The following is a 23,634-nucleotide window of genomic DNA, read 5'->3' on the forward strand; positions in this document are numbered from 1 at the left end:
GATATTGTGGATACTAAAAGCTTTTATGGGCTCAGATAATAGTTGTTATTATTTCTTCTATAAATCTGCTCCCAAATACCTCTTCTGGTTTAAGAAAGATTGCCAGTTCCAGGTGGATTACAGTCAAGCTCCCTACATTTATGTCTTGGCTTTTTTTTTCTAGGGTAATCCTGGTTAGCCCTTTCTGGAGGCAGAACCAGAGATCAGACAAAACTTTGGTCTGACACTGTACAATTTGTATGTGAAATTTATATTTAATGTACTCAGTAAAAAGTTTTGCAGAATGTAGTGTAGGACTTCAGTACCCTCCTTTAATTGTAGCTAATCTCTTTCAAAGGTATCTGAAGTACAATAGTGTTTATACAGTGTACATTAGAGTGTAGCTTCCCAGACACAAAGACCTGGTGAATCTGAAATACAACGAGCTATGCTTATTTCATTTAAATTAGTTTGATTTTTGTTTTCTTTTGTTTGTTTTACTGCTAATTTTTTTTCTGTAGCTTTTTTCTTTCAAATCTGCTTAAGCTGTGTCTTTCTGAAAAAAAAAAACCTTAACCCATATGTTCAGCAACAATGTTCGTGCTACAAGTTGTACTTGGTATGCTGCTATTAATTTTTGCTAATTGGTGGGTTTAAATGTTCTCTAACTCAATAACTTGATGTGCAATGTCGTTAGGAATTTGACATCATTAATTTTAAGATATACTGAATCAAATGACACTATCAGACTTTCATTTATAATTCCATATTATGTAATGTTCTGAGGCTTGAAAGGTATCCTTACTGATTCAAATTCTTTGTCACTTGTCAATTTTATTTTCCTTCCTTTGAGTCACTGTAGCAAAATTCTCTTTTGGTTAAATCTTGTTTCCAGAATTGGAGGGTATCTCTCATGTTTGGCTTTAAAGGGAATATAGGTTTAGTACTTTCAGTCTGAAAATATTCTATCTGATGTGAAGAACAAAGTATAGTAGTATTATAAAAAGAAAATGGGACCAAAAAAGGAATATAGTGTACTATAATACTTGTTGGATGAAAAGCATCGTTTGTAAAAGCAGGTATTTCTAAGAAAATGAGTTATTTGTGATTCATATTGTTTCGATCTTGGAAACAAGCATAAAAATCACTCTCATAGTCTTACTGAACTAACAAAAAAGTGTGTGATGGGAAATCCATCAAGTGTTACTTTTTATTTGTGATGTTGAGTGGTACCATTTCTTTTTAAATGAGAAAACCACTAGTAAGGTAGGACCATGACATATGAAAAGATTTGAAAATCAGTGTAGATGTCACAGGCTGTCCTCCCCTATTCCAAGTGCAAGATTATCCTTGCAGAATGGGTGTTCCCCTGAAAGACAGTTTAACAATCAAGTGTTTGATTTCAGACCTTGATAGTGTCATTTTTATTGATCTTTTACATAAAACCTAAATAATTTTTGATAATTCGGCCTTTAAAAATTGTGTTACAAGTAGTGCTGCAGTATGAACTGACCAATATGATAACCCTTACAAAACCATTAAAATGTAATTATTATATTAAATAGAATATAACATTAACAACAAATTCAGTAGATGGATGACATTGCTTGTCTTTTAGCTAATGCTCTGGCTCTAAAATTTCAAATGTTTTCTTCTTCTGAATGTCTTCTTTGCAGCTGATGTTAGTATCAATGACTAATGAATATTTGCTGTTCTGTTGTGGGTTAGATCTCCTTACTGAAGCAGAATCTGGAGATGCAGCTTTCCCAGTCACAGAGCTCTTTGCAACAGCTACAAGCCCAGTTCAGTCAGGAGCGACAGAGGCTGACTCAGGAGATCCAGGAATTAGAAGAAGAGCATCAGCAAAGGCATAAGTCACTTCAGGAAGCTCATATCCTTGCCTTTCAAAACATGGAAGAAACAAAAGAGCAAGAACAAAAGGCATGTTTATATGGTTATTCCAAACTCTGCAGAGAATATTGCTATGTTAGCCTTTTACGTACACAGTTGCAATTAGTAAAGAATGTATCTGCATAACTACTAAATTTCCTTTTCAGCTGATGTATTACAGTAATACTGTTATCCAGTTCAATCTGAACAAGACATAGTGAAAATTTTTCTAATACTGGCGTTGTTTCGTGTCTTGAGTTATATGCACATATATAGGGGGGTGTGTGTGTATATATGTAAAATTATTATCAACACATGCATTTCTGTACAGTAGATTGACACTGTTACATTTAATATTATATTCTTGTTCTGATTTTGAGTAGAAATTTGCCATTATAGTTAATTTTGCGTGTATTTTCTGTCAATAGACTCCTTTGCAATGTATTTTATATTTTCATTATGTTGAAAATTGTATAAGATATGTTCTGTGACTTGCAAGGTAATTTTCATGCCCCACACAAGATACTTTTTTTAAAACTTTGATGAAACCAGCTTTAAAACTGCAATTTTGGTAGTGCATGGTACGTAATGGGGGTGGTTCTTAAGGTTTTTTAAGTTCAGCTCCAGAGTGTGCCTTTGCATCAGTTTTCCCCACTGTGTGCCCTTACTGTACTTTGGTTCACATCATAGACTGGTCTTGGAGCAAACAAAGTGCACTCCTTTTGTTCTAAATGAAATCAGAAGATGTGTACCAGGAACATTATGCTTCATACAATTCCATAGGGAGTAAACATGGGTGCCCTTAGGGAGCAGAAGTCCCCAAATGTGTATTGTGTGCATATTAAACCCATCTATGAATCTGCACCCTATTACATTGCTTGCTATTGTAGATATATCCATGGATTGATTTTTTTCTCTTTTCCAGCTGTGAGCCAAACGGGTTTTGTGCACAGGTAATCTTGGTAACCATCAACCACTGAAAAGAAATAATACAGTAGGGCGATTAGAAAATATGAGTAATACTAGTGCATTTCTTTTCTAGAGTATGTCAATGCCTGCTTTTTGTTTCCAGTTGTTTATTGTGGAATGTTTTATAAATTCTCAGAGTTGGTATAGAACAAATTTTGTCAATTTCAATTTAATAGGAATTAGAAGAACGTTTACAACAGAAGCATTCGGAAGAACTTCATGCACTGAAAGAAACACATAAACAAGCCATGGAAGGCTTTAAATTGGAGATGGAACAGGAACTTCAGACTCTACGATTTGAGCTGGAGGATGAAGGAAAAGCTATGTTAGGTATACTATTTTCAGATTTGAAAATGGGTCCAAAACCATTATTTCTACTCATGCAAATATACATGTACGTGTGTGTGTTTGTGTGTATTATAACACTGAAGTGTCTCTCAGAGTCATTCCGTGTTGACCTAAGTGTTCCTCTTAAAATCACTATAATCTTTAACAGGTAAGCCTAGACTCTTCACTTTTGAAATATCTCACCCCTAAGGCTCTTCTGGAAGGAGTAAGCAACCAAAGTTCCTGATGGAGAACTGATGTTTTCAAAAAGCAGCAGGAACAGAATACAGGACAATTACTTAGCTGATGTAAAGTGTGTTTTAGGTCAGCAGCAATACTAGATGGAGCTGGACTGTTACTGTTAATTAATGTAAACACGTCCACAATAAACTTTTCTCTTTGTTTATGGTAACCAGCTTCCTTGCGCTCAGAGCTCAATCACCAACATGCAGCAGCAATTGACCAGCTGAGGCACAACCATCAGCAAGAACTGGTAGCTGCCAAAATGGAGCTTGAAAGAAGCATAGAACTCGGCAGGCGACAGGTAGGAGGCATGGCTGGCAACTGGCTGTGAAATGGCATGATCAATATTCATTTTTCCCTTTGCTGGAGGCAGGAACTGTTGTGAACAAACAACAAACATGTAATCCTTCAAAATCATCTGGCACCAGCAGCTAATGCATTCCTACCAGTTTCCTAACCTTCCTTGCTTAGCTTTTTCTGCCTTCCACAAACCTCGTTCAAAGCCTAGAAAAGGCTCCTGAATTAAGGTAGTTTCCTCTCAGAACTGTGCAGCCATCTGGGAGCACCTTGGCTTGCCATGGGAGGCAAGTGCCCATTCTTGCAAAATGTACTCATCCTCAGCTGCCAGCAGGAAGGAAAAAGCTGTTTCTCTTTGAAGCCTAAGAGATGGCAAAAGAAGTGGTTGTTTATAATCAAATGATTGCTTCAAACTGAAGAAAAATGTACACAAAAAAACCCCACCAAAAGCAAACCCCCAAAGCCAGTATGAACTGCCTTTACTTTCAGCAGCAAACTGAAGTTTTATTTTTCATTTTATACACGATCAGTTTTTCTGCTAGTAGTTAAAAATTCAAAGTTTAAGCTCTATTGAAAGACAGGCTCCTGGAAATAAGAGGAGTGGAAAATTACTTCTTTATTTGCCTGTATAATAGGCTTTTCAAGACTGATTTACTGATACTCCAGCACCAACGAGGAGTAGGTTTAGAAATATATTAACAGAGGAAACAGGGTTTGTTGGACATAGCCTTTACCCAAAACCAGAGACAGTCGAAGGTGAACCATTTTTTAGCTATTCCTTGCTGGTTTAACAGTGTGAGCACCAAAGGCAAAAACATGGTGCTGTCATGCTTTGGAGGATATAGTTTCAGTCATGTGTCGTTTTAAGTCCAGGGTCTGGCACCTGAATGAAATGTTAGAAAAAAAAAGTTTAAATTACAAGAACTGGTGTTTGATCCAACCAAATAGTGTGTACTTTTTGCCTCAGTATAATGATCTGCTAAACACAAGCTTTGGTTGTACTAAGGGCAAAGCAATTACTGATGTTTCCTGTGTTAGAATGCTCATCAGTTCACAGGATCAGAGTTGAATGAGATGCAGAGTGGTCTGATCAGGGTGATTATATTTGCTACTTTTTGAAATATTTAAATGTGTAGATGTTAATTTTTCCTTTGCTTTTTCTTATAAATTTAACATAGTCTTTATATAGGGAGATACATAGTTATTTTTAATGGTCTGCTCTTAAAGATGCCCTATGAAATTCGTGCACTAGGATATATTTGCATTTCCTGGAGGCATGAAGGCACAAAACACAATTATACATAAAACTACTTTGGAATATCTGCTGATTTTCTCTGTGCAAACTATACAGTCATTAATTATTGTGAAACTGTAAGAAGTGGAATAAATGAAAATCGAAAACTCTGAAAAAGCTGTTTTCATTACAGACATTTCTAAACCAAGCAGACTCATTATCAAAGCCATTGGAATGGGCTCCAGCTGAGTTTCCCAGCTATTAACCTCACTGGAATTTGTTATGCAAAAAAAAAAAAGACTTTTCTTGATTTATTGGACACCATATAAATATAACATAAACTATTTAGCACATATTCTGCTGCAAGATATTTATGACCCTTGTATATATTTGGAAGATAGGAGACTTCTGAATTAGTTTTTGTTTGTGCTGGGCATACATCTTGAGCAATTTTCTCCCATTGAATGGGGCTGTAAGGGAAAAAAGTTTCTCTGGATTGTAAGCTGACGAGGCAAGGAAAAGGAAATGCCCAGGCCCTGGATCTTAGTGGTACCTGGGATTTTTTCTTGTTCGTGTGGGCAAAAGGAAAATGTGATGAGCTACACCAAATTTAACAGGCAATGGTAATCATGGGTTTTAACTTTCCTTGCAAGTGGAAATCATTTATTACATAACTTTGATTTCTTCTTTCTTTATACTTGTACACAATAAAAAAGCCCTTTGCTTTGATTATAATTTGTGTCAGCATCAAAAGCTGAAAAAATTGTGTATTGGATGGAAAATTCTGCTCAGCTGAATTGTCTTCCAAAAGCAGGTATTGTAGGCATCACTTCTAAGAAACAAGCCTATCTAAAATATTTTTTGCTGCTGCTACTTATATCATAGGAAAAAGAATTTTTATGCCGAATATCAGATCTACAAGATGAACTTAGACACCGAGACCATCATATAGCTGAACTGGACAAAGAGATTCTGCATCTTCATGAAAATATAAGTGCATTGACAAAGGAATTAGAGTTTAAAGGGAAAGAAATTCTTAGAATACACAGTGAATCCAACCAACAGATCAGGTATGAATTTTTCCACTCTAAATTCAAACCTGGATTGTTTCACTTACTCTTTTACTTTGAAAAAAGATTACCATTTTCAGTTTTAAATTTATCCTCTTAATCAAGTCATGTTACACATACCATTTAGTCTTCTTCAGTAAAGCTATGCCCTTTACTAGTAAAGTGAGTGACTATGCTGTGCAGTTAAGTGGCATTTCAGTGACACATTTTGGCATATTTTAGTAGCAGTTCACTCAAGTGTTGGATTTTGGTGGGTTTATTTTCAAATTCATTATGTTGGCTTATTTTAAAAAGCATTAAAGGAGATGCATTTTCCATGAAATAAGCTAGAAGATTGGAGAACAGTAAGTAGTGGATTTTGATGAATCAGTAATTCCTTCTGTGTTGTCTGATATTATGTAAAAGCCGTTAGAAGCATGGCAGAAAATCATGATGAACAAAAAAGTCTGATTTTAGAATAACTCTTTTTTTAACAAAAACTAAATTAAACAGGATGCATGAGCAAGATTTAAGCAAGAAACATGAGAAAGAGCTGGATGTCTTGACAGCAGATCACATCAGAGAGAAACAAAGCATGCTGGCAGATTTTAATAAGACCCAAGAGCTGCTCAAGGAAATTAATTCAGCTTTACAAATTTCGTAAGTTTTGTTGCATTAAAAAAAACTGTATGTAGCTGCATTTGAGTGAATAGTTTATTCTGGTGTCCGTAAGTTCCTGAAGATACTGCAGAGATGCAGATGTACAAATACCTCAATAAAGCAGGGGGCCTAATCTTGCATTCTTTAGGCAACACAATTCTATAACCTTTAGGGGAATTTAGGAGGTAAATTGTTAAGGGTTTGAGACCAAAAAATTTCAGGTAGGAAAGATACTAAATCTGTGTAGTTCCTAGAAAGTTGGAGAACACATGATTTCAAATGGTTTCTTTCTCAAACTTTAATATATCTTTTTTGAGAACACAAGAATTTCTTCAACAAGTTTATAAACAGTATGGTTTTTTACTGTACTGTTTACTACTACTAAGAAGTGAGATTGTAACATGAGTGATGCAAACATTTTCAGATTTGGTAGCATAAGGAAAATTAGTGTCTGAAATGGATTGTATGAGCATAACAATAACAGAAGGCTTAAGAGTTTCTCTTGAGCCAAAATGCCACCAGGGAGTAGACCACCTAATGGTGGCAGAAGTGATGTAATAATATGTCACCAACCACTGTTTTCCACATCCTTCATTCTCTATCTCTGTGATGTTACCCATTTGGTCACAGTTTCTGGCTCAGGTTTCATAGCACATTGAGGGCTTCCTGCCACAAAGTTGTCACTGAGGGATTTGTATTTGCAGCACAGAAGATTTATGGCAGGGAGAAGAATTGGTTCTAAGTTTTTGATAGAAAGCTTTTCTAAGTATCAGTTACAAATGGACAGTAAAGCCAAAATGCATCTAGCTTTTTCTGGATAATGAGCCCTCAGAAACTGTCTTCAAATGAAATGGCTATAAAATTCTAGTTCTCACTCCCTTGTAGTTGTCCACATGCACATTCTTATGCCCTGATAAACGTGGTACCTTGCCATTCAGTAAATTAGGTCTAAGCTACCTCTTGTTTGCTGCATTTATCTTGTATGAGAAACAGGCCTATGAGCAGCCACCAGAACTGTTTTGGAACTGTTTACCCCAAATGTTTTTCACATTAAGTTGTTTGCTTCTCAGTGTCCAGGAATTTTCTGAATTTAGCTTCTTCTGAATTTAGGTTTTCTTCACCTTGCTCTTGCTCGATTTAGAGCTTTGAGGAGGCAGCCACTGGCCTAAAACAGCAAGCATCATCCAGGGAACCCTGAGCTGGCTTTCAGTGTGTTTTTTCTCTATTTACACTGAAGCAAGAAGCTGTCCAAAGAGGAAACTATGTAGAAAAGCTAACAAATTTTAAAAAACAAACTGAAACCAAAACAAACAAACAACAAAAACAAAGCAAAAAACCAAAACAAACAACAAAAAGCCTAAACAAGAAAAAGCCAAACAAAAAGCAAACCCCAAAAGACCAACACACACCCCCCCCCCCACCAACTCAGAGAAGTTTTATGTATCTGTTTCTCAAGTAACTGTTCCCAGGTTCAGCCTCACCTAAAGCGTGGCCTCATGAGTGTTTGTGAAATGGAGAATCTGTCTTCAAATAGTTGAGAGTGGATGTCATTAATTAGGCTCTACAACTGAAGTCCTTAAAGTACAAATTATCTATTTGAAACAGAAGAAATCCCAGTTCTCGGAAGTATCTGAAAATAAAATGACAGCTGTGTGTAACTATGTACTATACTCTGGGGATCTATATACAATAGCTTAACCCAGCATAAAGTGTATACACAAAAATTAAGCCAGCTGAGGCTATTTCTGTTCTGCTGAGTCAAATGCCTTCTCTGCAAGTAAAAACAATCACGTTGTTCTCATTCATATTGTTTTATGTAAATACATTATATAATCTCCTCAGAATATTTACAGGTTATTTGAAGGTTATTAAATTATCTATATAATTTAATATTAACTGCTTTTTCAGCTGCAAATCAAAGTAAAAATCACATAAGTTTCTCTTACAAAGAGAAAATATTTATCTGAAGTGAAAAATTATGTCTGCTTCCAGGTGTCTACAGTTTGTTTAATTCTTGTGGAATTAAGCTTGACCTGATTTAGATTCAATTGAATTAATAGATTTTTCTCAGCATTTGATTGGGATTTTTTTTCTTTTTTTCACTAAGTTTGTTAAATTTCCTGAACCTGTTCTGATACTTGGTTCTCTAATCTACATGAGGGCTGAATATGTGAGACACATATTTTGGTACTTGCCTTTGAAACTATATTTAGCATCATGAGCATGTTACTAGTTTAAAAGAGACACAATCTCTTGAAATTGTCATGTCTTCGAAACTTGTTCTTTACGAAAAAGGGATATTTATGCAGTTACTCATACAATTCCTCTCTCAGTTGGCTTATTTCACTTCTCTCCTTTAATGCTTTCCCACCAGGCATCTCAAATTTCTTCTTAGGTTTTTTTTTTCAGTTGTTACATTAGATATCCTAATATCCAAGTGTTATTCCTTTTGTTTTGCTGCTCATTCCTTTATTTCATCTCTAATGGTACTAAATAGCTTTTGTGGAGAGGAGTTAGTTACCTATTAGTCTCCAGTGTTCTTGGGTATCTTTTGTTCCAGTATGTTCCACATGAACTGAGGAAATGCTGCCAGCTTTTTCTGTCTATCCAGTTTCTCCAGTGTCACAAAAATGGATCTTTATTCAGAGTAGTCTTCTATTAAAATAAATTTTAAAAAAGATACTTTTGGTTTCCCTCATTAGGAAAGTGAATTGCCAGCTTTTAAAATTTACATTAGTATTAAATATAATGCTATGTAGTCCCTATATTTTATGTAAGAACCAATTTTAGCTATGTCTTCTGTAATTATGCTCTTCATATTGTGGTTTTGAATGCTTTTTTTTCAGCCTGATTTCCAAGTGGCCTTTTCCAAAAATGTAGTAGTGCATGCACAGGAAGGATGTTAAGTTTTTAGAATGTTCCCTAGATTATTAGCTGCTGGAGCAAAAGTTATGGTTATTGGGTTTTTTTGGTTTGTTTTGTTTCTTTACTATCTAAAGTGGAAGGAGAACATAGAAATTAATTTCCTTCAAGGTGATAAGAAAGTCATCCTCTGTTTTTACTCCCTGAGCTCTCTTTTGTACTTAGCAAAAATGTGACTATTCACTCATCATTTAATACTGGATCAGGCTAAAGGGGGTATTCTTCTTTTCTATAAAGTTTAGAAGAAATGGAAGAAAAATACAAAAACAGAGAATCAAGACCAGAAGACTTGCAGCTTATCTCAGAACTGAAAGACCTAATTGCAGAGCGGGACCAACTCATAAAGAAATTGATTGTAAGACTTCTATTCTCTCTTGGTGTAATATCTTGACAAATACAAAAGTTAATCTGATTCAAAGTGTTTGAAATGTATTTAAAGACCCAGTCCTGCTAGCACGTTATTCATATCCTTTAACACATTATTCCTCTGGTTTCAATGACTCATAATAGTAGAACAAAATCAAGCATAAGACATTATTACAAGAAGTATTTTGGTACGTCCTTTATCAGATATCTCCTGCCTCCAATCCTGGGACAAGCCATATAAGTAATAGTCTCTTCTGCAAGGTTTCTAAGACCAAGATCCTGACCCACTGAGCTTCCCAAATTCAAAGCACAACACCCTGACTTGGGTTAGTCTGATTACATCCCAATTAAGAAGCAAGAAGGAATGAGGAAATCAAAGTTGATTAAAGATCAGAATTTGACTATACTGAGCCTTTTGCAGTACATAATCCATTAGGCTGTGCTCACTCTCAGGACCTTAGAACTGCATAAATAGAAATTATATAGATTATTCCATATAATAATATATAAACATGAAATCAAATTTTTAGAATTACCAGATTATTTTAAAATGTAAACATAAATTTATTTGAGAAAATTTTACAGGCAGATTTGGCCACTAACTGATTGAAAATGCATAAAAAGAAGTTTCTATCTGTTGTTCTTTTTAGGAGGACAAAAAGTTCTATCAGCTGGAACTAGTAAACAGGGAGACTAACTACAACAAAATGTTTAATGCAAGCCCTAATGTTGGTGTTATTAATCCATTGGTGAAGGTATGTTCCATGGACTTCATTGCTAAAGTAAAGAAAAAGAAATCTAAACTTAAGATAATAGTAAAAAGAAAAGATATATGTGTATGTGTGTGTGTGCGCCTGCATCTATACATAAATCACTCTTAACAGACATGTTCAAAACAAGGAACATAGTTTTCCATTTGTCTACTTATTTTTGTGTAGGTTTGTTTCTTTTGTGTTGTTGAGAGATCCACTGATGCTATTGCCCTGGTTTGCTTGACATGCGTGACATAGAACACAGTTCCTTATCACAAAACTGCAAATTTAAAATGGAAACATGACAGAAAAGCAATGGAGGGCAGAACTGTATCATGCCATAGAGAGCAGGGACACCCCTAACTGGTTTTAGTTTTGTAATTTTTCTTGGTTATTATGGAAAGTGCAAGGGCACTTTGCACTTCTTGGGAAGCACTCAGGGTGGAAGAGAATTAGAAAGACAGAGGGAGAGAGGACACTAAAAGGAATGGAATAAGGGTAAAAAGGGGAAGTGTGTCAGAAGGGCATGGAATGAGTCTGAAGGGGGAAAGACATAGAGTAAGATTGGAGAAGTGGAGTGACAAACCAGTATGGACAGTGGAGGCTGCAAGAGACAGAAGTCAGTCTCTAGCCTTCTCAGTTACTGTCACCACCTATACAAGTGTAAGCACTTCAGTAGCAACCTTTGCCAGTTCTCTCCATCCTGCTGAAGAGCAGCCAGGGAAGGCTACTGTACACACAGGGATAGTAGCCTTCCTGCAACTTAAAAAGCCAGCAGCATTCCTTCATGAGGAATGTGAATAGACTGTGGTTCAGAAACTAAAAATACTATTTCTTTTCACCACTTCAGGAGTGCGTCCTCTGACATTTCCTTCCTCCTTGTGATAACACATAGATTATTTCACTTGGAGTGGAAGGGGAAGAGATTTTTCCCAGCTGTAGAGATAGAAGAAGTTGGGAAGGTACTGAAGCAGAGGCTAAAACCCAAGGGGCACAGCCTGAGCAGCTCAGATGCTCAAGAGCTTCAGTAATCAAGGTTCAGGCTCATGTTATTTAAAAGGAGGTCTGGCTCCATTATTTGAGATCAGGCTGTGTTATTTAGCCAGCCTTACTGCAGTTTCACATCAGATCAGCATATTTCACACTTCTGCACAAAATCTGCTGCAAAATGTCAATATTCTCCTATGATTTTTACAAGCCCAGCAGCTCTCACAACCTTATCTGGATGCCTAATTTTTATGCTAACTGCATAAAAGAAATTACTGTGGGCCCATTAGAGACAATATCAGGACTTCCAGATACAATTTCAATGGTTGTTTGAAAATATTGGAAGTCTGTCTGAACCATTCATTTATAAAGATGTGAAATGTAACCATCTATTATATAACCTTGTGTTTTGTGTGAAATCTGAAGTGTTTGGGAAAAGTACTTCAGCATCAGATTTCCATAGTGATAATTCATATATTTTTATAATATGCTTCTATCACTTAAAATGTTTAGACTTTATAAGTGTCTTGTATGCCAGAACATTCTGATCTTTCATTTCATGAGTTGTGGACTATGTTACTTTATTTTGTCAAAGCACATACTGTGTTATTGGAGAATGAATTACAAAGAAACTGAAAATCTCATTTTCTTTTCTTTTTTTGGTAAAAAAAAAAGACATAAATTATGAGTTATACAGGCTTTGCATATTAATGCAAAATTACAGCCATTGCAGTATGTGTTAGAGCTTCTCTAATTTCTACAATGGATCTGTTTAGTGTAGTATTACATTCTTACATCTAAAATTTCTTAATACTTTGCATGAATTTCATGGAAAAAATAGACACAGTTTTCTCTCTCCAGATTTGACTGCTTCAGAAGATTGTTTTATAGAGACTATTATATAAATCATAGTATTTTTCTAAGCACTTATGTGGATACTGTACATTTTCCAGAAATGAGCCACCTGTAGAGCACACAGATTTAACTACAGTTTAACACACTTTTAATTACAGCATATATTGTCTTGCAGGTGTATTTTTTACATACAGTTGGTTACTTTTACCAAACTATTTCTTCTTATTTCTTGCTCCTTCCGCTACTACAGCAGACATGTATGAGACAATCTTAGTTTAATCCTTTGTAAGTGATGATCATTCACTGTGATGCTTAAAACCCACCTTTTTCTATTATAGTTTTCTGTTAAATTGCTGGGGTATTTTAACTGTGTATTGACAAACACACCCATGAGTATGTGTCTGCAATTAGTATCATTTGCATCTGCCAACTCTGGAGAGGTCAGGCACTGAAATCAAAGCTAGAAGAGAGCCTAAGAGAAGAAAGTGCAAACAAACAATAGGACTCTGTCTGTCTCCGTCTGAACTCGTGCCCACCCTCAAATAGAGCAGCTCTCCTGTTTCAGGTGGAATTCTGCTGGAAAGTATTATATACAAACAACATGAGATTCCACTTGTCCTTCCCTTTATTTAGTTCAAATGTATGTAGTTTATAAGCCCTTAAGGGGTTTTTCTCCTAGCTGCTTTGTTAGGGTTGTGTATAAGTAATTGAAAGAAATTATTTATTATATTTATTATATATTCAAATAATACATAATTCATTGTATTTCTGAGCAAGGGATTTTTCCATTGCTCTGGGTATGTCAAAAACTCTTATTTTTGGAAATCAGGCGCTTTTAATTTTAGTATTTTATTGTGGACATGAAAAATATGATAGAAGTCAGAACATACACACCATGTCAGGCAGCCATTTAAAAAAAAGTGATAGAATTACTTGAAACATCCTTCTGCATTAAAATATCTATGAAAACAGAGAGGATGAATACTGACTCCCTTGTATAATGTGTTCTGGAATGTAAAACAGTGGTACAAAAATAGATTTCCTCAATATTTTGAGTCCCTTGAAATACTATCAAGAGAAGTACAGAGAGTATTATAAAAAGAAGCCTGTTCAGTTGTGCCATCTGGTGTCTAGAAGTGGCAGCTGTATTAGCATCAAATCCAGGCCTTTTCTTTGTGCAAGAAACTGGACTCCTTGTATGGTAATATTTTTATCTTTAGCTGTATTGCTGTAATGCTTTGCTGACTGTGAGGGTGTAATTGCTGTGAAAGAAGTGTAGGTGCTTTTCTGGGTTGCATGGTCCAGTTACCAAAATGTGCCTTGGTGATGGGGTGAAATGTGGTGGAGAGACCCACTTATTTTATCATTGAAATTTGCTGTAATTGCATTTGATAGCAGAGCTGTTTCACAGGTATTAAGAAAAGATTTAAGTAAACATGAAAGGTTGAACAGACTGAAAGGAAATCTTCCACAAGATTGTCAGTCTCCAGTTTTTAAATAGAACTGATATATGTTTAAATAGAACCAGTGTTTCAATATAACCAAAATGTTATATTGAAAGATCATATACTCATGTGATATACTCTTTGATTACTGCACTAAGTCATAATAACTTAATCATCTTGATTAGAAATTCGATTTTTTTGTGAAAATTTGTGGTGTTCAGGTCAAAGCAAACAGAAAACTAGAATTGGAAAAAGAGCCTAATCTGTCCCAATTCCTCTCCTTCAAAAAAACCTCCAAACCAGCCATTACTAAAACTTCTACGTTAGCCAATGTCCTCGTCTGTCCTGGTGCAAGAAGCCTTCCTTACGTTTGTTATTTTTAATGCAGCAAAAGAAGAAGAACGATAAAGCAACAAACAGGTTTGTGAGTGTCCCCAATCTAAGTGCTCTGGAATCTAGCGGAGTGGTGGGCAATGGACATCCAAACCGCCTGGACCCCATTCCTAACTCACCCATCCACGATATTGAGTTCAACAGCAGCAAACCACTACCACAGCCAATGCCACCCAAAGAGCCCAAGACGTTTTTGAGGTGAGCACTGCCTCACCAATCTTTTTTTTTTTTTTTCCTTAACTTAGGAAAATTTTGCATTCTTATTGAGCTGAATCCCATTTGCTTTATCAGCCTTTCAGAGGTACAAGTACTCTTACAGCATTTTAAATTTTTACATTATAATTATAACCTCTTTATAGTATTCCTTTTTATTGTAGACCTTGTTGAAATGTGAAGTATTCTCTCACTTTTTTCTGAGCCTTGAACTTTGAAAACCTTTTAAATACCTTAACAGAATTCATGTGCTTCCAATTGTTTACATATATGAACAATTGTTTTAGATGTTTGTGTTATTTACTGATTTTCATTTAGGAATTGATACTAGCACGGAGGTTTTTTTATTTAGTATTATGTGATAAAGATTTTTATATAAGAAAATTATTTTCCGTGCTAGGTGAATGTTTTGTGTTTCCTCTTTCCTCACCTATATGAAATTGTTTCATAGGAGTAACCTTACTACAGCAACAGGAAATGTATAGGCTTGGGCGCTTAATGCTGAGCTTCCAGTAATCAAAACCAGCATTAAAGTCTCAAGTAATTCTCTCACAAAATAATATATGGAATTGAATAACTTAAAAATGGCGTTTTAGAGGCAGGATTGTAATCTTTTAGCTTGATACGTGCACATACTAAATACACTGAAGTGCTGTACTTTGTATCTAGTAGGTGCTGATCTCTTGCCTCTAAGTTGCCAACTTAAAGTGACTTGTAATTACTGGTCCTACAGCTGGTTGTTTGCTCTCTCCTTTGGTTTTATGCAAAAGATCACATACCTAGCAACTGCTACTTATAAAGGGAAACAAATGAAAGAATCTAAAATAGAAAAGGAAAAACAGTATTTTTCAAGAAAACCTTTTTTTTTAAAGAAAAAAAAAAAGTACTGTTGCTATTTTTTTTTCCTGTGCATGTTATGTGCATGAGTATGCTCAGGTACCTATAAACATGCATGTGCATGACCCCATGGACCGTGATGCTGGAGTTTTCACTCCAGATTGTTTTGTGCTCTGTATTCTCCTGTAGTAGAGGTTATTTTATTACCAATTTTTACCGATAAAGGAACTTGTATAATTAAATTTAAATTATTCTTTCCTGCTCATTTTGTGAGAATGTTAAGTGTTCAAAGAGGAGCCAAATGCTGTTTGCAGTGCAGCAGTTCGTTTTTCCCAGTATTTTGGCATATTTTAAGTGTGTGCATGAACAATTGCAAGTGGTATTTGTGATAGGTGTTAAGTACTACAACAGTGTGTATTTCTATTCAGTTGCCAGCCAGTCTTTGTGAGCACATGTCTACAAATATGATGTTCACATCATATTTTTCAAAATTAACTTGACCACAGGAAAAGGATGCTAAAAGAGGACTTTCTACAGTCGTGCTTTTCCAAGAAAACTCTTTTTATTCTTCCTGAAAACTACAGCTATTTATGAGATTTAAAATTATGTTTTCCAAAATATTACTTGCCCGCCCCGTAATGTGGCTTCTGAACTGACTTGTCCATGCTGCTGATGCTCTCCAATGGAGTGGATGATCACAGATTCTATAGGGAGACATTAAATCACATCCTAAGGCACACTGATAATTAAGCCATGGAAAAACAGACTGTGTTCCTTACCGAATATTCTCTGTGATTTTTTTTTTTCTTCCCCTAGCAGTTGTACTTTTCATGTAGTTGTAGGATAATTGTTCTTTTTCTTTCTGTGAATTTAGCCCTCCTCAGACTGATGCCTCACCAGTGGCTTCACCAGATCCACAACGCCAGGAGTGGTTTGCCCGATACTTCACGTTCTGAGAGATGATTTGTTTTTGTGGCACAGCGTGATGTGGACTGTTTATAAGAGCATGACCTTAAGTAAACCCTCATGTGAACAAGCTTTCCTGTAATTTGTCAAACACTGTGAATGAGGAGGTATTTGTCTTTCTGATTTGAAACTGCACTGTATTACATGTTATATTTGTTGGAATCACCTGACATGGTACTATACAATATGTGTAATTATAACTATTATTTTTATTTAAAATGGAAGAATCTTTAAACTTTGTAATTACTACATAATAAATTTTGGTAGAACAAAAATAATGCTTTCCCCCTTTTTCCTATAAATGTGTTTTCTTTGATTTCAGGTAAGGCTTTTCCCCCAAATAACATAATTGCATGGTTACTATAAATACATCTTGAATTGTAAAAGAAAAGATATATATCTCTCACTCTCTCCAATTTGGGCAGGATATATTTAACGCATCCCGATTCTGTTACTTTGTAGCAGTTTAAAAACCCTCTCTGGCTAACATTTAAAAGGAAGAATGCTAAATAAAACTAGTGTAGTTGCTGGCCTTCAGAGCAGATTGATTCTGATAGAGGATGAAAAAAGCCACAAACCAGGAGCTGTTTGTTGGGGAGGGGGGCTGACTCCTCACCTGTTGCTTATGAGACTTCACCATCTAGTTATAATCAAACATTTTATCATTAAATTTAAGCAGAAACTGTTCCCACAGGTTCTGTATTTCTTTTATGAATATTAACAAAAACAAATGCTTGAAATATTTAGAAAACTGTTCTACGTATCTCAGTATAAATCAAGAATCTACAGTTTGAGCATATAGTCTTGCTTTGGATAAAATTCATGTCTGAAATGAAAAAAACCAGATGCCACAAATGAACAAAAACCAACTACACAACTTTTTCCCATTAATACATACTACAGATACAGATTTTTCATTAAAACTTAGTTACCTTCCCTTGTCTATATTGAATTTTTCTTAAACTGATATATGAAACTGTTTTTCAGCTCGTGAGCATGATTCCGCAATCGGTACCTTTTATGATGTCAGTGTTGCTCAAGAAATTTGTTGCAGCATAGAGAAAACCAGAGCTTATTGTCTTTTTTATATTTTTTCATTCAAAGATTACCACAAATTAACTCACACTGGTAGTCTCAGGGAGAATATTGTCTTTGTTTTATGAATGTATTTTTAAGCTGAATCTCTTATCTTTTAAAAGCAGGAAAAAATATGTTTGAGTTATTTGAATAAGGTTCTAGTTAGCGTATACAAAGGTTTTGAACTTTAATATTTCATCTAAAGCCCTAAACTGCATCCTTTTTTTGCTATATGCACAGAGGTAAATACCCAGATGAAGATACTTGCTAATTACAATGAGTTTTATATGTACTATATGTATAAATGAAAAATTTGTATGTTTTCATATAAACAATATAAAAATCTTCTAAATGCACATTTCAAAACTTCTATCATATAATTCACCTTGAAAACACCACTGAAAGCTGTATTCTGGTGATGCTGCCATGGATTAAAAATGTATACAACAGATTTTCTGTAGCTGGTGGACTCAACTGTAAGTATATGCAACTTTTTAATTTTAGAAGAAAGCCATATTGGGCAAAATGTCAGATTTCTTGGCTGTTACCCAAAATAAAATTCACTAGATCATTTTGTTATAATGTTCTGAAATGAGTGTTGCGTATTTTTTCTTGGATGCTTTGCAAGGGATCAGCTGCCTTCTCCCATTCCCAACTTCATTTGTGCATTTTTACATACAGAATGAGTAACTGAACAGGCATATGAAGACAGTGATCCCTACATTTACCTATTCAGTGAAAGGTGTGCCCATTGTTTTTTTACTAGTAGGCATCTGAATGTTAAGAAGCACTATTACCATATCTTCCACAGTCAGCAACCTTATCAGTCTGTTCAAACCAAAAGCCAGCCAAAAAAAAAAAGTCCCAAAACCAACCCAAAATACAATGCCAAAAAAACAACCAGAGGAAACTGGGAAAAATTTTATTTTCTACCAAATGGCATCAAGAACTCTTTAAAATGTATTCATAAAAGAAGTTAGTATCTGGCTTTTGGTATTAAGGAACTTGCGTGATGCCTATGCCATTGTGTTCCCCATCTTTGCCGTGTCTGGTATTCTGGAAGAAGCTAGAAGTGCTTCACGAGTTCATAGGCAGCCTCAGCCTCAGCTGCCGAGAGACACACTTTAGGGTATAGTCTGGAGCCCAAGTTTTACAGCCACATGAACTTCCAACCATATTCATGCTGCTTGGTCTAAATCTTCCCCTAACCTGTGGGATCCATGAGCCTTTCTCAGCTTTTGTGCAGCCTTGCTGGCAGTGTCCCAGCTGCACACTGTACCACCGCCCTGACGACAGCATTAATGGGCAGTTCTTGTACTCTCCTGAAGAAAACCTAGATTGAGGGCACACACTGTATTCTGTAAAACTGAAAAGCAGAGCAGTTTTAAGTCTTTGTCTTCATTACCACACAAGACTATCAGGAGGGACCTGAAAGCAAAAAAAAAACAAAAAAAAACCAAAAAAAAAACCCCACCAAACCAAAAAACCCTGGTTTATGTAAGAAAACCATTATTCCAAGTGGAAAGCTGAGACAAACCAGGCAAGTGGTCCAAATCGAGGACAAGAGAGCTTTTCAGGCTGGTAACTGCCAGCACTGTCTCCATCTACTCGTTTGAAACAATTACTTTTTCCTGTCCTGTTTTGCACCATGATTTCAAACGAGGCTACCTCGTGGATTTTCCAAAGGGCATAATACAGTTTTTGATAACTTCTTGTTGAGTAAACACTTCTTCATTACTCAGCTAAGCACATAACCATTACTGGTTACTATTAAATAATAAGTTGACAAAACTTGAGTTTTTTCTTGTAGGAACCACTACCTGATCATAGCCTTTACATACCAACATCTGCTACATGCTCTGTAGTTGAAAAATCAGCTGCCCCAGTTGCAGGCAGCTGCACTGTTTTTCATACTGCTGCACTGGTTGTTTAGGCTACAAACGCGGTCTGAGGACATGCACACATGGACACCTCCAGGAATTCACGAAGATGACAGCTCTGCCACAGCAGAAGCCAGTTAACTGTGCTAACAAATGTGTAGCAATTACTGTGTCTCATCATTAGAAAATAGCAGCCCGGTTTTGTATCTTGCAAGACAGCACTATAAACTGGTAAAAGTTGACACTGAAAGCATATACCAGGGAAAGGGCTTGTTTTGAATTTTCACAGTGATCAATTTATATTTTAAGTGCAGATGTCAGCAGTGCCTTTGCAGCTGTATCTATTAAATTAGTTACTCCAGGACCACTTTATAAAACAAAATGTATTTTTCTTCTAGAGACATTTCTAGGGGCTAAAACACTTCCTCTTTATAGTCCCCATGAAGCAGTCTTTTGCTGGAAACACTTTTTCCTTCAGGTGAGGATTTAGGCAACATCTACAAGTACCCTGAAGAAGTTTGTGTTTGCAGATAATGGCCGGAGAGGTAACTGAAGTTCCACCCACTGATTCACTAGACAGGAGTCCTATGCAGAACCCTCTTCTGATAGCATGTGGAGTAGCAATTCAGAGAAATCTGATTTGTGATTTAAAGTACCTGTGAAATTCCACACGAACTTTCCCCCCAAACATTTCAAGACCATTCCCTTCTTTGCTGGCCAAACATTCTTCAGATGACCTCATGGATAGTAAGATAATATAGTCAAGAGGTGAAGTAACCACTGCAGCTTTCTTATTCATTAAGATCACATTTAAATAGGACTCGGAGGAAAAAAAACCCAGCATGCTAGACATTCCAATTAATTATCTTAGTTTTATGAAAGCACTAAGGCAGTTGCTTTATATATTGAAGCCATACATCATAACTTGGTAATAAGGCATCTAAAGGATATTTTGTTTGAAAAGTGTTAATTTTCCCCTCCACCAACTGTAAAATTTTGTATTAAAATGTAAACTGTGTACATTTCTTCTGATATGTTTTTATTATAGAACTAATAGTTTTATTGTAGTACATTTTTTGGTTAAGATCTTACACGGGCAGTGATTTTTGTTTTGATTGCCTATCCATAATTCATCATTAATGCAGGCCAACAGTGGGAGGTCCTGAGAGTGAGAAGCTCAATGGAGAGAAGATTTAAGATCACTCAACACTTTGAAGTTATGGGGACATAAAGCTATGCTCTCTGATATTGCAAGACTTGAATGGATGTATGAAAAAGATACTCAAATACCTTTTCAGAGGTACCAAGAAAATACACAAATAAATCAGAAGACAGTCTTCTTATACTGAACTCCGTGAGGACAGAATTCAAACATGCAAGCACAGCACTTGTTAGCAAGTGTGCACACATGCTGCAAAGTGACTGGAGGGAACAGGCAAACTGCTCGAGAACCTCCTTTTGCCTGTGTCGGAGACTGAAATATTATAGCTTATGACTTAAACATTTTAATGAAGGACTTCTGCCTATTATAGCAAAAAACTGTATTATAGCTCCAGAGAAGACTATCACACCCTGAATGGGGCTCTGACTGTGGCCCTGGACTGCTCGCTGATGAAGAGAAGATAAAGTAACCACTCAGGGCTGGGGAAGAATACGTTCACAGAACACAGGCTCAACACCCTCGGGGTGGAGACCGCAGCCTCAGGGCTTTCAGCTGCCAGGCTTCGCACAGACCCTCGAACCAAAGGGTGGGGGGGAGAAAGGCTTTGGGTGTGTAGTGGAAAAGCCTCTGGTGAGGGGCAGTTAACACCCACCCTCCGCCGTGCAGACGAGCTCAGCTGTGGGGCACTTCACCGGGGAAAAAGCTTATCCACAGCAGAGGGGGTGTCATCGCCCCTCAAAGGCTCCCCAAAGGGGTCCCCAGACCCTGCACCAGAGCACTGCAGCATGTCCTACAGGTCCAGGGTGTTGCAAGGGACAGCGTCAAAGCTAGCCCCCTTAGGGGAGGCACGCGGGCGTTCCCACCTGCCCAAAACGTGTATCAATCCACTGGATCCGGCGGGGCGGCGGGGGACCCTCATCACCGAGAGGACCGGATGGAGGAGAGCAACGAGACGTCGTTCTCGAGACCCTCGGAAGGGTGACATGCTTCCACCTGAGCCCCGTCACTCTCTCCCTGTCCCCCCATGCACATTTCTTTCTTTCTCTTTGCCCCTTTTACTATTAAAAAGAAAAACAACTATTTTTTTCGCACCAACATTTAAACTCGTTTGGTTTAATGATGTTTTTTGGGTATGTTTTGAACCTTCAAAGTTCTTTTCGTTTTATAGACAGAGATTTGGTTCTCTTAGCTCTTCTGGGTTTAAACCGAATGGTAACAGCCTTGAACACGATTTTGATACAGAATTAGCTAAAACCCAAAATATTTCAAATAGTTGTAGAGCCTGTCACTGGGTTGTTATACACAGGGAAAAAATACAAATAAGAACTTTTTCAAAATACCATACTGTAAATTCTGGGCAAAAGCGAAAGCTTTAGAGCCTGCAACAAACCCTAATTTTTGGTTACACTAAGCATAAAACCCCCACTCCTCAGACTCTACTATGCCCTCATTTAGAAGGGGGAAGCGGCTGGTTTGTCGTGCAGCTCCCTCTAAAGAAGCCAAATTTAAACTTCGAGGTGTAACCCGCGGGGGTGGAGAGGGAACTTGTAGGGAGCAGCCTTGGGGCTACCCCTGCCCAGAGCCCCCTGTCCCCCCGCCTCGCAATCCTCCCCCGCTGTACAGGAGCAGCGTCTCTGCCACGGGGTGCAGAGTGCGGCACCATTGCCCGGAGAACCCGTAGGTGGATCTTTTGTTCCCGAGAGGCCGAGCAGCTGGAGTGTCCCTCGTGCCGGACTTGCCGCCCCTCGCCTGCTCCTGGGAGGGCCGGTTCTCCCGCGGGAAGCGCCCCAGCCGCTCTCCGCCGCCCCGCCCCGCTCAGAGCCCGCCGGGCCCGGGCGTGGAGAGGCGCGGAGGGGCGGGGACGGAGCCGCTCCTCCCGCCGGGTGAGGGAGCTGCGGGCGCTGCCTCAGCGCGGCGGGAACCGGCGGGAGCGAGGCAGCCCCGCTGCAGGTACCGAGCGGGAGCGGGGCGGCCGCGGAGCGCTGCCCTCCTCGCCCGGCGGGCGCGGTGCTGGGAGCGCAGCGCACCCCTCGCTGCCCGGCGGTGAGGAGGGACGGGACGCGCTTGGGGTAGCGCCCGCCTTCAGAACTTGCCGTGCTGGCGGCGGCCGGGACGGGAGGGCCGGGTAAGGCGGTGCGGCAGCCACCCGCCCTCTCCGCCAGCACAGCGAGGGAAAGGATGGCCGCGCGGGTTCGCTTTTCCCATTAGCGGAGAGGAGCGCCCCGCCCGCTCCCCGCCCACCCCGGCGGGAGGGCGGCACCGGCTGGCGGGGGCCGGGCGGGCTGGGTTGGCGGGAGCCGTCGCTGAGGGGCGGGGGGAGGCTCGGCCCGGCCCCGGTGCCCGGCGCGGTCCCGGCGCCGGGCAGCGGCGGGGCAGTGGTGCCGCTGTGTCGAGGTTTCCCTGCCCGAGCTCATGAGCCGCGCCCCGCCCCGCCTCGCCTGGCTCCGCGACGGGCTTTTCCCTGAGAAAGACAAAGTTTCCCGCCCGGAGCGTGGCCGCACCGGGTTGCGCCGCTGTGTGACCGCCTCCTCGCGCCTTGCCCCCGCGCAGGGACAACATGGTGCTGAGCGCGGACCAGGTGAGCCTCATCGGGCAGGTGTTCGAGTCCTACGTGCTGGAGCACCACAGGGACGAAATCCTGAGCATCCTGAGGGAGGCAGACGACCAGGCGCACTACCCCGTCGTCGTCGACGCCTTGACGCTCTTTGAGACCAACATGGAGATCGGGGAGTACTTCAACGCCTTCCCCAGCGAGGTGCTCCCGATTTTCGACAGCGCGCTGCGCCGGGCTGCGCTGGCAGCGCTGCAGGACAGCGCGGACCCGGCACAGCTCAGCCTCAAGCAGAACCTCCACGCCAGGGTCTCGGGTGAGTGGTGGGGCGGGGGCTGCAGCGAGCTGCACCTCTCAGCCAGGACTGCCAACATTTCCTGACTCTTCAGGGAAACTGCCAAAATTTCCTTACTCTGTAACAAACTATTGGGGCGCCGTGGAATGAGCAAGTTTAATTCTTGCCGTTTCAGTTTTTGAAGAAGTGGGGAATCCTCAGTGTTTATTAAGCAGCAAAGGACACGTACAAACACATGGATGTGTGTAGACCAACTCCCAAAAGAAAAGCCGTGGCCGTACTCAC

At 38.8% G+C, this 23,634-nt stretch overlaps 2 protein-coding genes across 10 annotated transcripts in view; both read left to right on the forward strand.

Moving 5' to 3' along the window:
* The window catches only part of FAM184A (family with sequence similarity 184 member A), a 74,517-nt gene extending 56,464 nt beyond the window's left edge, over positions 1-18,053 (forward strand). For 2 of the 8 annotated variants that reach the window (XM_039569110.1, XM_039569111.1), the window contains 9 exons: positions 1,708-1,920; positions 3,015-3,168; positions 3,582-3,709; positions 5,825-6,009; positions 6,502-6,648; positions 9,808-9,925; positions 10,587-10,691; positions 14,364-14,566; positions 16,293-18,053. In XM_039569110.1, coding sequence (XP_039425044.1) covers positions 1,708-1,920; positions 3,015-3,168; positions 3,582-3,709; positions 5,825-6,009; positions 6,502-6,648; positions 9,808-9,925; positions 10,587-10,691; positions 14,364-14,566; positions 16,293-16,374 — 1,335 coding nt within the window. In that variant the 3' untranslated portion in view covers positions 16,375-18,053. The remainder of the gene's footprint in view (positions 1-1,707; positions 1,921-3,014; positions 3,169-3,581; positions 3,710-5,824; positions 6,010-6,501; positions 6,649-9,807; positions 9,926-10,586; positions 10,692-14,363; positions 14,567-16,292) is intronic. The other 6 variants (XM_039569113.1, XM_039569114.1, XM_039569115.1 and 3 more) reach the window with 5 other exon arrangements.
* Positions 18,054-22,350: 4,297 nt separating this feature from the next.
* The window catches only part of MCM9 (minichromosome maintenance 9 homologous recombination repair factor), a 48,966-nt gene continuing 47,682 nt past the window's right edge, over positions 22,351-23,634 (forward strand). Inside the window, exons 1-2 of one of the 2 annotated variants that reach the window (XM_039569122.1) lie at positions 22,351-22,453; positions 23,054-23,370. In XM_039569122.1, coding sequence (XP_039425056.1) covers positions 23,061-23,370 — 310 coding nt within the window. In that variant the 5' untranslated portion in view covers positions 22,351-22,453; positions 23,054-23,060. The remainder of the gene's footprint in view (positions 22,454-23,053; positions 23,371-23,634) is intronic. The other variant, XM_039569121.1, reaches the window with a different exon arrangement.

The sequence above is a fragment of the Corvus cornix genome, chromosome 3, assembly GCF_000738735.6.
Source record: "Corvus cornix cornix isolate S_Up_H32 chromosome 3, ASM73873v5, whole genome shotgun sequence".
Taxonomy (NCBI): domain Eukaryota; kingdom Metazoa; phylum Chordata; class Aves; order Passeriformes; family Corvidae; genus Corvus; species Corvus cornix.